The sequence below is a fragment of the Pithys albifrons genome, chromosome 1, assembly GCF_047495875.1.
Source record: "Pithys albifrons albifrons isolate INPA30051 chromosome 1, PitAlb_v1, whole genome shotgun sequence".
In the NCBI taxonomy this organism is placed as follows: domain Eukaryota; kingdom Metazoa; phylum Chordata; class Aves; order Passeriformes; family Thamnophilidae; genus Pithys; species Pithys albifrons.
In genome coordinates this window covers 99495560-99510468 of record NC_092458.1, presented here as the reverse complement: position 1 = coordinate 99510468, position 14909 = coordinate 99495560, and the positions used below count along the sequence as shown (strand labels likewise).

Genomic DNA, 14909 nt, shown 5'->3' with positions numbered 1-14909 from the left:
ACTGACTATTTTTTAATCGTCTAGATGATGTCGTGTGAGTCATTCTATGAGGGTTGGTTTCTTGTAGCCTCGTTATGCTGAGGGAAATCTGCAACGATATGGGACTTCTCCTGGTCCTGGATTATCAGTCCATTAACCTAGGAGAAGTGTGTGCTCTATGCTTACCCAGCCCATGTGGTCTCTGAGAGCCCCCAGAAAGGACATACACAGGGACCACCGGCGAAGGCAGGAACAAAGAGGAAGTTTAATTAGGGGTACAGGTTTATATGGACTTTGGAGGGATGCAAATTCACCAATAAGGGACAAGAGGGAAGTCTGGATTTGTGCCAATAAGAGTAAGGGGATTTACATTCAATGGGAGGGGGTGACAGGAAATATGAGGTCACTGCCCTTCTCCCAGCCCCTTGGCCTGGCAGGGGGTTCTGGGAAGAAGAAGCAGTGACTGTGCACTTTTTACATTTAGTACATTTAAACCACATTAAAACCATCAGTTGTTAAAGCATTCTCAGTGGCTGGCATATTTTCTTCATCAGCCCATTTCTGGCATGACATTCTCCAAGCCATGTATTGAGAATGCATTGCCACAGTTCTACATTTATTGCATTGTGCTTTGCTGTGGTTTCTTTCCTGGGACCGGAGATGGGAGAGGGAGGCATTCAATTTGCTGGATCTTTCATCCTGAATTTTAAACCTTGATTTCAGATTGTCCTTGTCCAGTCTTCTGGGACCTCCTTCACCATACAGGAACTAATATAACTGCCAGAGAAGCTATGGGATCCTCAAGAGTTTTTCAAGATGTAGTTGGGTAATATAGAGGGTTCCTGTAGCTGCCCATGCTGTGAGCAGAAGATTGGATGAGAGACCTCCTGAGGTCCTTTCCCACCTCAGTTACTGTACTTAGCTTCTCTGAACTCTTCTTACTCTGTGCCTCTAAGGCCTCTGTAGCAGTGGGGGAAAAGATTTATGCTGCTCTGTGCCTCAAAGTTAGCTGTGATCTCAGTGGCATGCTGAAGGAGGATGTGTTCCATCTGAACAACTGGGAAAGCAGTGTTCAGTGTCATAGGCATCATACTCTTAGGTCCTTTAATCAGGCTTAGAAAATAAAACAGACCTTTTCTGCTTGATATAGGAATGATGTGTGAACCGCCTGTTCTGTGTGAAGGACAAGAAATAAACTATTTGATAAAGGGAAGAAACAAACCATCTGATAAATGGAAGCCAGGAAGATATCAAAGCGGTTCTTCACTTTTGGGATTTTGGCATGCATAGCTATTTATGTTACATACATAAAATGGCACTTGGATTCCAAACCACTCATGGGAGCAACGGAAGGAAATGCTGAAAGCAGGGGAGATAAACTGAACCATCAGGCAGTGACCACAGATCTCTCAGTCTTTTATGAAATTATGTTTGATGCAGGAAGCACAGGAACTCGCATCCATGTATTTAAATTTACACAACAGCCAAGAGGTATGTCCTTCTTGTTGCATGATAGATTAAGTCTTCCATAACATGAAGCAGATTATTGATTATTCTCTTCTATGGATTACTTGAACAAACATGTTTCAGCTCTTTCTAGAGAGTCATCAGGAAGTAGATTATGATTCAGGCATGTATATTTGGATGAGATTTATGAAAACAGTCAACAAGGAGAAGATGCTGTAATGTCAGAATGTGAACTCAGAGCAGCTGTACTTTTAGAGTGGTGGCTTGAAGAAGGGGAGTTTTTCATCACACTAGTGGAGGAGAAGATTATAATTCAAACTGCCTTATTTCCTCAAATTTTCACTGTGAGGTTGTTGGCTGTCTCCAGTTCCTGGCAGTGAGCTGCTGCTTTCTGCAGTTTCTGGTTTAGTGCATCCTTGGCTTCACTGTTGGATTTAAACTGTAAAACAAAACAAAACAAAACTTACAAATTGTTTGATTAAAATTGCTGTGTATTGCATCTGGACAGAAACCACTGAGAAGTGAGACAAGTGTACAAAATAGCTCCAGTTTTCCTCTGGAGTAGTAAGCTTCATTTGTGTACATGTTGTCAGCTCCTATTTATAAAAGTCTTAAAAATCCAAGAACCTGTGTAGATGCTGTTAGTAGGTGATCTGAAGGTTTTCAGGATTAGCAGTGTGGTGTATGCTGTGGTTGACCTCAGGGGGGCACCTTAGGTTTGCGTATTGGGCTGGTGTAAGGCTTAGCCACCAAAGATGTCAAACAACAGTCCGTTGATTTCCTTCCTTTAATGTATTCTGAAGTCTTTGCTTCTTCCTTGCCTGCTTCTCTTTAAACATAACTTCAGAATCTATTGCAGGAAACTTTTATAGAGTGTAGTTGGGTACAGGAGGAGGATGTTGCCAAGCTCATGTCCTCATGACTGCAGGGGCATATCATGACTAGACTTCGCGAACGAAGATTTGAGAAGGGCACTACCCACGCTTGCTGCAAGCGTGCTGGTGGCTAAAAAGGCCGATACGGGATAGGCAGGTCCGGTCACAAAAGGCACAGCGGAACGTTTCCCTAGGTGACATTGGCAAGGAACGGTTCTTTCTGCGTTGTCTTTTCTCCTCAAGACTGACTCTCCATGCATTCTCAAAGGAAGGAGCAGCGTCGTGAATGGTGTGTCTCCATGAATCCCGACTGGAGGCCAGAGTGGACCATTGGTGGCAGTCAATATGGCCAAGGCTGAGGTGTTGTTTCAGGGAGTCCTTGTATCTCTTCTTCGGGGCTCCTCTCTTGCGGCAGCCGGTGGCGAGTTCACCATAGAGCACAATCTTCGGAAGGCGGTGATCCTCCATCCTGGAGATGTGCCCTGCCCAGCGCAGCTGCGTTCTCATCAGCATGGCCTCAATGCTGCTGACCCCTGCCTGTTCAAGAACAGACACATTGGTCACGTAATCAGACCAGTGGATGTTTAAGATTGAACGGAGGCAGCACTGATGGAAGCATTCGAGAAGCCGCAGGTGGTGGCGGTAGATGACCCAGGATTCAGACCCATGTAAAAGAGTAGACAGTACAATGGCTCTGTAGACACTAATCTTTGTACTTTTCTTCAGGTGTTTATTGGACCAGACTCTTTTATGGAGTTTTCCGAAGGCTTTGTATGCCTTTGCTAGCCTGTTGTCTATCTCTTTGTCGATCTTACCGTCTGAGGAAATGATACTTCCCAGATAGGTGAACTGCTGGACTGACTTAAGCTCTGAATTGCCTATGGTGATGTGAGGATGATGGAAGACTTCTTGAGGTGCAGGTTGGTAGAGAACATCTGTCTTCTTCAGGCTGACTTCCAGCCATAAAAAGCTCAGCAGTCTCTGCAAAGCAGGATGTTAAGCACTGCAGAGCTGCTTCTGTGTGAGCAACGAGGGCGGCATCATCAGCAAAAAGCAGCTCACGGACAAGGCGATTCAGGGTCTTGGTGTGGGCCTTCAGTCGCCTTAGGTTGAATAGGCTTCCATCGGTACAATATTGGATGTAGATGCCATTTTCTTCATCGAGGTCTGCTGTGGCTCTTTGGAGCATCATGCTGAAGAAGATTGTGAATAGAGTTGGTGCAAGAACGCAACCTTGTTTCACACCATTGGTTATTGGAAAGGGCTCAGAGAGTGCATCGCCATATCTGACTTGTCCACGCTGATCCTCATGCAGCAGGATGATCATTTTGAGGAACTTGAGGGGACATCCTAAACGTTCCAAGATCTGCCACAGGCCTTTTCTGCTCACAGTGTCGAAAGCTTTGGTGAGGTCAACGAAGGTTACATAGAGACCTTTGTTCTGTTCCCTACACTTCTCTTGCAGTTGTCTGAGAACAAACACCATGTCTGTGGTGCTCCTATTGGCTCTGAAACCACACTGGCTTTCAGGTAGAAGATCTCCTGCAATAGTGGATACTAATCTGTTCAGAAGTATTCTTGCAAGGATTTTACCAGCAATGGAGAGCAAAGTAATACCTCGGTAATTTGAGCAGTCTGATTTTTCTCCTTTCTTCTTGTACCGGGTGATGATGACTGCATCACGGAGAGCTGGTGGTAGTTCCCCTTGTTCCCAGCAACACACAACAAGCTCGTGGAATTTGGCATGGAGTGCTTGACCTCCATGCTTCCAGATTTCAGGTGGAATTCCATCAACCCCAGCTGCCTTGCCAGTTTTCACCTGCTATATGGCCTTGAGTATCTCTCCCATAATAGGGGCTGCATTCAATTCATGTTTCACCGGTTGTTTTGTAATGTGCTGACTTGCTGAGCCTTGGACTACATGGTTGGCACTGAAGAGAGTCTGAAAGTGCTCAGACCACCGGTTCAGGATGGAGGATTTATCTGTTAGAAGCAGTTGACCATCTGCACTGAGGGGCATATAGTGCTTTCCAAAATACTATAAGTCTGGCTCACTCTGCTGTCATTGAAAATAGTGGAAAAGCTTCCACTGGGGTTTGCTGGAGTCCAGTTTAGCCAGAACAGAGCATGCTAAAATTTTGGGTCTTTGTTATAGGTGCAGTTTGAAAAGCTGCACATGGCAGGTATAAGGCCTCAAAGACAACTTGCACCCTTTGTCTGATATGCATGAAGAATATGAGAATAGAGGACACCAGCACCTGAAAACCAGGCAAGACTTGAAAAAAAGTGATTGTTGATAGTTCATTAGACCGAGGCTTCAGTTGACTTCTATTAGCACATAATAATGTAATTTGTTAAATGGTTTTCTTTTTGTGCATACAAAATTATTTGTACCATTACTTATTTTGGAATAGTACTTTTGAACAGAAACTCCCAAATTAACCCATGAGACGTTTAAAGCACTGGAACCCAGTCTATCTGCATATGCTGATGATGTCAAAAAGGTAATTTAAGTGACTTCTCTTCTGTCTCCCTTATCTTACAGCTCACAGGGATTTAGGCACTTCCTGAGCCAGACTTACACCCAACTCATAGTGTTTTACTGGCTCCAAATACCTTTGTTTTCCAAGAATTTGTTGTACTGCTTTTTGAGCCCTGTGTAGCCAAAACATTCAGTGACGGAGAGTTCTATGTCACTGTTTGAAAAAGTAACTCTGGTTTTGACCTGTTATATCCACTAGGGCTTACACATTTACAGTGAATTATACCCTTATCACCCTTTTACCCTTTCAAAAGAGTTTTTAAGATGCCTTTTATTGTTTTTTTTCCTACTCACAGAGTGGCCAGGGAATAAAAGAGCTCCTTGAGGTGGCAAAGAAGGAAGTTCCTATGGAGCTGTGGAAGTTCACTCCTCTGGTCCTGAAAGCCACAGCTGGCCTACGGTTGCTGCCAGGAGAGAAAGCTCAGAAGTTGCTGGATAAGGTGCTGTTTCTCATCTTTCTGATTGCTTTCCAGAAATTTTATAGCAAACTGTGGTCCTTTTCATGTAAGATGCATACTCTGTGTGTATATGAGTCACTCCCCTTGTTTAACCCTGAAAACAGTGTGGAGCCACCTGATCTTAAATGCTGTTGGTGTGAGAACTTGTGTGAGTGCAAGCACAGAGGAATGATGGCAACTCCAAATGAATTGTGAGATGACAGATAATGTAACAAATGCAGCAAGATCCTGCTATTGATAACCACAGGCCTACTCTTAGTGGTCATGTTTGGTTGTGGTTTTGACCAGGATGCTGCTAGTTTGAGAAAAGCTGTCTGCTCTTTGTGGCGAAACCACATTGTGAACCTGCTGCTGCAAGGTCACCCCTTTATATTCATTGAAAATAATATAAATTGTATTTATAGGCATGTAAAATATGTTTAATATTTTAAAATGTTACAAAAATAAAACGTTTTAGACCTTTCAGATGCAGGAGAAGTTTATTAAGTGTGCACTGAGTGTATTCTTTTTCTAAGCAATAATTGGAAGGAAGAAATGGGGTGTGGCTGAAACAAAAGTCTCTGCTGCCTGCAACCTGACCAGTTCTTTTCCACTCTGAATTTCAGCTGAAACTTTAGATGACCCTGGAAACCTTGGGCTCTGCTACCTTATGTAGGATTTAGTGTAGAGGATCATTGTCAGCTGACATGCTCATGTAAAAAACGCAGTTCTCTGGAACAATCCTGAAAGCAAGGGTGTCCATCGCCTGCCTTTCCCATGCATGTGTTGGTGACCCACAAGGTCAAAGTAAACTGGATTCCCTTTCCTACCCATGTCCATCCTTTACTAGTGGCATTTCTGAGCAGTCTTCATGCTTGAAAACATGCACATCCATTTTCCATTTCCTGTCTCTGCACCAAACTGCGGAGCCAGCCATGTAAAGGCTGATGCTTGTTGGAATCTTGAACTTCAAAGTAGTGAATAGCAGTCAGGATCTGGCCCAAGAGGAGGAGCAGTAGTGTAAAACTGGAGTTTTAAAAAAATCTTGATTTCCAGCTGAAAAAATATTTCTCTGAATGTAGCTTTTATCTGAACTACAGGTGAAGATTTTCCAGGCCTCCCCCTTCTTTGTGAGGGACGACTGCGTATCAATAATGAATGGAACAGATGAAGGTAGGTTATCTTGTGGAGACTCTTTCTTCAATTCTGGAGATTCCTGCTGTACTATGGACAAGTCCTCTACTCTCTGTGGTGGGAACCCACAAGCAGCGGATTTGACAGAGTTTTTATGTTGCCACAGGCAGTGCCTGCCAAAAAGATCTTGTGCTACATTTTCCAATTTGAAGTCCTGAACTCTGTCCTGATTTTGAAAGCTCTGAGTCTTGGCCAGTTCCTGAAGGATCGCTGAGAAGCCACTGTGCTGTCAGCACTTCTAGAAAAGTTTCTGAATATTTGCTTGTTGAGATGGTCTTCAATAACTAGGATTGCACACTCTGCTCTTGACAATGCTTGTCAGAGTTTTCTGGATGTATTTGGTCATTATGTTAATTAGAACTTATCTGATGAGTGTGATTGTGAGTTCAATCTGAAAGAAATTCTTATCTAGAGAGAAGAAAATGCTGAAGTAAGTTGATGTTCATCAAAAAGTGCTGAGGGACAGAATGTCTAAATTCTAGGTAACTGAGTGTTGAAATGTGTTTTAAATCTTAGAAACCAAAATAGGTGGAGCTGTTTATGAGTTTCTTTTTTTTTGCTACTTAATGGAAGAAAGGCATTGTAATTCTTTTTGTTTTGTTTTAAAATCTTTAATAACAGTGACAGCCTTGGTTCAGCCAAGGGTTGAACTGGACCATGCTCCCTAGAATGCCTTGAGTTTTAAACACATGAATAAATATTTGAATTTGTTAACATAAGGCCCACTAATTCACCTAATTTATGGAGAAACAGTTTATAAAACAAGAAGACAAAACAGCATAGCTCAAAAATTTCTCAGGAAAATAGGAAAGAGAAAAATTCTTAGTATTCAAAAGGAAGTTGAGTGCCTGACATCAAACAAAGGCCTACAAATGGATGTTTTCCTAGAAAATGAACAATGTGAGTCTCAGTTATCTTGTCATCTTTTAGCTAAGGACTGAAGCCGTTGTGACTCATTGCCTAAGTTTTTGGCCTGTGAAATACAGAGTTCTCCAGGCATTTCATACATGGGATTTCTCTCCCAAATATCACATAAGCCCTGATAGAGAGGGCATCTGTTGGAACTTCACCCGACAAGCCTATGAGGTTTACAGTGAAGACATTTTATTACACATAGCACACGGTTTATATAGGGTTAGAGCTACATCTTATTGGCTAACCACCACGCTAGAACCTTTAATTGGTTGAAAACCATATCTCAGAAGTCCAGCGTTTATATTATCTCATCCTGATGTTTTCAGGTACATCTCTGGAGTATAGTAAGAAAGTTGAGGCGTTCTAATGAGAAAACTTCCAGGGAGTCGTTGGAAGCTCCTAGGGAGTGACCCTCGCCTAACGAACAACAGCAGGTATGTGTCCTTGCTAGCTGAAATATCTGTTCCAGTCTCACGGAGTTGGTGCAGTTTGGATTGCTCACAAATTCATTTTCTGAAAGAAACGTCTCAGCAAGTTACTAAAGCTCTTTCTCACAGATTCTTAAGCTTTCTCATGCCCTGCCAAGGCCATGGTGTTTGCGAGAAACCACCTGTAGATAGCATGAAGACAAAATACAAGAAGGTGTCCTAGAGGTACTGGAGCTTTTCCAAGGGTCAGTTCCAAAGACCCCTATGGGTGGGAGATCAAGGGAAATGAGAATCATGGTTGGTCATAGATATCTCATATGTTAATTGCTAGAGAGGTTATAAAGTTTTAGCATCCCTGGTTACGTGTGCGCAGACCTTTGGTGTGCACCTTAGAAGTTTCTAGTAAAGGTAACCCATCTATCTTTCTCCATTAATATTGTTTCTGAGTGTCTGTTTTTCTAGGAATTTTGGCAACAGTTGTTTGCTTCTTACTTTCCTATTTAACTGGTATATTAACAATCTAGCAGGCACCTAGAAAACAGATTTGCTTTTTACTTCCTGTGACTTGCCTAATACTAGGCTAGTAGGGTCAAGAAGTGCCTGGAATTCTGGAATGTTTTTGGACTGCTGTTGTGGTTTAAGAATGGTATTTCACAATTTAGTACTCCCACTAAATAGACCACAAGACGCTCCTGTCCCCACCTCCAATAGGCGGCACAAAAGGCAGACATCATGGATTGAGATAAAAACAATTTTCTGGAAACAGCAATGAGATAAGAAAAGAAAGAGTAACAGCAACAATACTAATAACAAAAGGTATAAGACAAAGAAATTATTTACACATAAAATAAAACAATACCAGATTGTTCCGCCTGCCACACTTTCTCCCACCAGAAGGAATGCTCTTCTTCCTGGAAGTGAGAGCCCCTGCTGTAGTCACCCTCACAAGGCATTAGCAACCATCCAGGAGTCAATATAGAGATACAGTACAGGCCACTTTTCTCATTCAGCAATCTTTAGGGCCAGTTGGATGACTTTCACTTCTGACAATTGGCTGGACTTGCCTTCTCCTTCAGCAGCCTCAACGACTCGTCACGTGGGACTCCACACAGCAGCTTTCCACCTCCAATGGTTTCCTACCACACGGCAGGATCCATCAGTAAATAGAGCACAGCCTCTTTCATTTTCTGGTAACTCGTTATATGATGGTGCTTCCTGGGCACAAGTCACCTTCTCAGGCAGTGCTCCAAATTCTCTGCCTTCTGGCCAGTCCATAATCTCTTTCAGTATTCCTGGGTAATTGGGTTTTCCCATTCAGGCTCATTATGTAATCAACACTACCCACTTACTCCATGTAGCACTGGTCCTGTGATGTTGTTGCCTTAAGAGACTGCAGAAAACAGAACTCCGAGCCAACTTAGTGCATAAGATAAAAAGAGTAAGTCTTAAATTTCAGGCCTGAGGCCCACAGGAATACATATTGACGTGCGCGAACAGGGGTTTCATGGTTTTTATAATAATTCCATCCGATCCCTGTTCACCCATCCCTTGGTTCTGTCCTGTTCTGCCCCCCAGCAAACCCCATCAGGAACTGAGTCTAGGGGAATTTGGGACCCCTCCTTTATCATCTTTGTCTTCTTGTATCACATAGAGTCCTTGGAGGTCTTCCAGCGTTCTGGGCTTCGAGGTCACTCTGCCTATGTTTATATCTTCTGGTGCAGGCCTTAAGGTGTTTTTCAGCAATTCTAACTTGAAAAGAAGACTAAACAGCTAACGGAATTTTGGCAGATTGATGTGGGATGGGGTTGGTATGTGTAAACATTGAACTACTAGGGTTACTTTTACTGGTGCATTAAAATCTACATCCACTATAACTACTTCTAAAATCTATAAAAATTAAAAAATAAAAAAACCCTGAGGTATCATGTGTTGAGGGGATGTTCCCTTTGAACATCCAGTGTAGCACGGGCAATTGTGATGCCAAGAGGAGACAGGCTTCTGTCCCAGTGACTTCTGAGGTGGCTTGAACCCCCTCATAAGCTGCTAATATCTCCTTTTCAGTTGGAGTGTAGTGGACTTCTGATCCTCCATAACCCTGGCTCCAAATCCTTAATTGTTGACCTTGGGTTTCTCCTGATGTTCTTTGCTAGAGGTTCCAGGTGTGACCATGCTCCCCAGCTGCAGTGTAGAGGATATTTTGCATGGTTAGTCCTGTTTGAACAGGCCTAAGAACTACCACATGAGTCATTTCCTATTTGATTTCCTCAAAGGCCTGTTGTTGCTCAAGGCCCCAGTCAATATGGTTCTACTTCCAGGTCACTCAATAGAGGGGGCTCACAAGCTGACTGTAACCTGGAATGTGCATCCTCCAGAACCCCACAAGGCCTAGGAAAGTTTTTGTTTCATTCTTGTTTGTGGGAATAAAGAAAGATTTTTGAGTTGAGAAAAGGGGTTTTTAGACTAACAAAGTCTGAGGCCTGCTGGTAGGTGCAGAGTTAGTTCTGTGAAAGGGACCAACAGTTAACATAAACAAGTGAGATAAGGAGGTTTGGGTCAGACTACCCCATGAGAAGGTATGTAGGGAGTGTGAGCTTTCTCATGAGAGAGAAGAAACATCTGCACAGAAGTAGCATCCAATTAAAGGCTGTGATGGGAGTGATGGACACTGTGATTCAACCTATGGGATGAAGCTATAGGTGGAAATTGGTAAGAGGTATGTTGTGTAAGGAGTAGTTAGAGCTTAGCTTTTTTCTTTTACCCTGTACTTTTTTTCTCTCCATGGAGTTATTTTAATAAACTGTCTTTGAGTGTGACACCTGTAAGCTGTGGCCTCATTAATCTTCGGCCGCCATGAACTACAGCGTACTTTTACACTTGTTAGCTGGTAGAGAGATAGTTGCTATTTTGTTACCTACATCCATAGGCATATGAAGACATCCATCCTGCCATTTTATTCCCAAAAGCTGGATCTCCCATGCAGGTCCCCTTATACTTTATACTTTGTTTTATGGCAAAACCAGCTTTCAGAAGAATTTGTATTATTTTCCTCCCTTTCTCAAAAACTTCTGCTATGTTGCTCCACACAATGAGATCATCATTGTGTTCTGGAGCTTCCCCCTGTTCCAGTGCAGTCCGAATCAGTCCATGGCAGGTGTTTGGGCTGTGTTTCTACCCCTGGGGCAGTCAATTCCAGGTGTACTGGACACCACTCCAAGAGAAAGCAAACTGTGGCCTGCACTCTGCTGTCAGAGGGATTGAGAAAAACGCATTAGTGATATCACTCATCTGCCTTTGACTCCAGCTCGTATTAAAGTTCCAACATGTCCGGCACAGCAGCACTGAGAGGCGATGTGACTTCATTCAGGCCACGATAGTCCACTGTTAGCCTCCACTCTCCATTAGACTTTCACACTGGCCAAATGGGGCTGTTAAAGGATGATTGGGTCCTTCTGATCACTCCTTGGCTCTCCAGTTGATGAATTAACTTATGGATGGGAATTGCGGAGTCTCAGTTGTTGTGATATTGCCAGTGGTGCACTGTTGTGGTAGCAATTGGCACTTGCTAGTCTTCAACTTGCAGCAATCCCATGATGAAGGGATCTTCCAGAGGCCAGGCAGGGTAGATAACTGTTTGATTTTCTCTATAGTCACAGTAGCTCTTATTCCTTCTTTGAGAGTAAATGAATTAGAAAAAGCGATTGTTAACATTTCGGCCACTATTGAACATTAGATGTAACCACTGCCTTACAAGAGAAAGACCATGGTTTGACTCATGTAGTTTTGCAGAACAGAATGGCTCTTGATCTCTTAGGAGCCTCAGAAGGAGGCATATATACTGTTATTAAACTTATGTAAATCAAAGAGGAAGAATTGGTACAGATCTTGCTAAAATTTGTAAGTAAAACCAAATTCTATATCAGGTAACCCTTGATGATACCTCTTTAGATTTTGAAATATTTGTCAAAAGCTCACTTCATGGTTACTGTTGGGTTATGGCCCTGATAAGGTCTTGATGAGTTGAGGGAAACGCCTCAGCCCCCCTGGAGGGATGCTGATAGGATTGATGGTGTTACCAAAGAATGGAGTGTTATGGAAATAACATGGCTTTTCTTCGCCGGACCCTGCGGCACCCTTCAGAGACCCAAGGAGCCACCTCTCAGGCATCTGTCTGTCACCCCCAAAGTATTGACTTAAGTCACACAAACCACCTAAAGGAAAATAAAAGATATTGGGGAGAAAACTTTCACCATCTCCAGGAGGGCACCCTACGAGCTACCCTGTCTCCCCCACTTCCACCCCATCGGACATTGCAGGGGTAAGCAACCAAATTCTTACTTTATTTTCCTGTTCAGTATTAATTATAATTTGTTATAGCTCAGTAGAAGTCAGTGTAACAGTATTAGGTAACGCTTTGAATTGGTAATCAGGTAACTAAATAAAAGCAAGAGACTTGTAACTCAGGCATGCACACTTTGGAAAATATTCCTGTGCATCGTGGCTGCCATAATAAAGAGACTGCTTTTTGCTTTCTAATACTCAAAGAGTCTTAGAGGGTTATTTTCCAGCTTTCCAGCATCACAGTGTAGAGGTAGAGTGCTGGCTATTTCTCTCATTCAGCGATATCTAAAGCCAGCTGGACGCCTTTCAGCTCTGCCACCCGACTTGATCCACCTTGTCCCTCAATATCTTCTGCAACTCGCTGCATTGGACTCCATATGGCAGCTTTCCATTTTTGATGTATCCCTACAGTATGGCAGAATCTGTCAATAAGAGAGCGCATCGCTTTTTATTTTCTGGTAGCTGATTATATGGTGGGGCTTCCTCAGCACGTTACCTTTCCCTGCTCCTCCTCTGACAATAGTCTGGATTTTTGCCTTTGAGTCAGCTGGTGATGACTTCCAAGATCCTTAGGCAATTGAGGTTCCCTGTTCAAGCTCACTGTATGATCAACACACCCACTTGCTCCACGTAGCATCAGTGACAAGATGTGTGGGAGGGACTTTCCCTTTGAACATCCAGCCCAGGACTAGCAGTTGGGGTGCCAGGAGGAGCTGTGTTTTGGTGCCAAACACTTCTGAAACAGCTTGGACCCCTTCATAAACTGCCAGGATCACTTTTTCAGTTGGAGTGTAGCAGGTCTTGGATACTTTGTATCACCAACTCCAGAACCCGAGTCTCCCTGGGTACTTTTTGCCAGAGACACCAGGAAGGACCTGTCATAGGAGTTAGAACTCCTGCTTGAAATATCCTCATCACCACTGTGGAAGGGGGAGAGAGTTGGCTGACTAATTTTTTTCTCCTGCCTACTGCAGCAAAGTGCCTGATGGGATAACCAGTGACCAAGCCGCATAAAGGGTAGCTGATAGCTCCCGAATACCAACTTAATTGTTTGGGAGAGCATGGAGTGGGGGGAAGGTTGTTTTTTGTTCTCACTTCACTTTTCCCTGGTTTAGGGAGTGGTGTGAGAGAGGCTCCTTATGTTCATCTTTGTGAGTACCACGTGCCTCTGGTCACATCGGCTTTGGCACTCAGCCGCCACCTTGCTGGGGTTTGCAGGAGCTCTAGGAGGGTCCCAACTCACCCCCGACTCTGCATGTCCTGTGCTGCCTTCTCTGAGGATGTCCACCACTGCCTGGCTTTGCCCCAGACTCATTGGAGGCAAGCGCCATCTGCAGAGGAGCTTCTAACCCTCTCCCCGCACTCAGGAAGACGTTGAAGTCCTTGCACTGCCCATGGGAAAGGTTCCAGACCATCTCTGCTGCTGCTGCAGCCACCATTATCACGTGAGCTTTGGAACTGAAACTGCTCTATCAGCTGTACCTTTGCCTCACTGCAACCTGCCAGCATCCCCTGCCGGCCACCAGGGAGTTCCTGCGGTGTCTGCCTTGCCATCGCCCAATAGCGCCCCCTGGTGATTTGAACCAGTCACATCAGCCCCTGCCTCCTGAGGCAGGCCAGTGCTCCCTGCTGTTTGTAATTACAACTGCATCAAAGGGCAAAAAATAGAACATAATTTTTTAAAAATTTTGGTTATGGTGTTGTTATTTGTTCTTTTTTTCTTGTTATTTTTCTACATATTTATATGTTTTAGTAAAGGACTGTTATTTCCTTTTCTTTTCTGGGGACACCCCCTTGTCGCGGGGGAGAAGCTTGCGTGCCCTCATGAGGTTGAGAGCTATGCTGGCGGTGGTATGTGCCTCCAGTAGGGTCTCCCATGCCAGACAGGTCTCAGCTGAAGGGTCAGACAAAGTGTGTCCATGGGCAGGATGGACTCGCTAGCCCTCTGGCAACCATCCTAGGAGAAGGACAACTCCAACCCCGAACCTGGGCAGATGGAGCTTGCTTAGCCCTGTAAGGCTATCCATCTAAGAGAAGGATACTCTAACCAAAACTACGTCCTGCGGTATTTGCTGTCACCATCCAAGCTCGCTAGGCCCTGAGAGATGAACCTCAGGAGTAAAGGGTGGAGCCAGTTCTGCGCACACTCTGCCTCACCTAAAAAATCCATTGCGCAGGCTCGAAGGGTTCACTCACATGGCAAAGACCTGTAGCGACAGGTGAGGGTTGAAACAGCAGGTGATACGAAGTACTTGGAAGCCGCAGATCCAACCCTGCACGCAGGTGGTTCAGGATATTGGTCATTCGAGGCCTGGAGCTTTCTTTCTCTGGGAAAAGCACAGTTGCTCCTTATAGGAAGCTCATCTCACAAAGTGCAGCTAACAGTCCCATGCTCTGCTAACAAGTGAAAGAGTTGATTCCTGCCAGACAGAAGGCATCAGGATACACAATTCTTATGGCTTTGGAAAGTGAATCATATGCATCAGAGAATCCAGGCCTGGAGGTTTATTTCTCTGTGAAAACCACAGTTGTTCCTTATGGGAAGCTCACCTCGCAAAGTGCAACTAATAGCCCCATGCTCTGCGAAAATGTGAAACAGTTGATTCCTGCCTGACAGAACGCAATAGTTGTTAGTTTTTGAAAGGAAGATTCTACCAGATGCCCAGACCGGACTGGGAAGTGTTGGGACTGTGGAGCGCATCCGGTGCCAGTGCTACCCAGCCATGACCCTTGA

General features: G+C 44.1%; 1 protein-coding gene across 1 annotated transcript; it reads left to right on the top strand.

Annotated features, from left to right (window-relative positions):
* The first annotated feature begins 1194 nt into the window (after positions 1-1194).
* LOC139680254 (ectonucleoside triphosphate diphosphohydrolase 6-like) lies at positions 1195-13621 on the top strand. The gene is made up of 7 exons (XM_071572702.1): positions 1195-1470; positions 4749-4825; positions 5160-5303; positions 6401-6473; positions 7736-7843; positions 11975-12152; positions 13291-13621. The coding sequence occupies exons 1-5, from the start codon at positions 1212-1214 to the stop codon at positions 7774-7776; spliced, it is 594 nt and encodes a 197-aa protein (XP_071428803.1). The 5' UTR covers positions 1195-1211; the 3' UTR covers positions 7777-7843; positions 11975-12152; positions 13291-13621.
* The last annotated feature ends 1288 nt before the right edge of the window (positions 13622-14909 follow it).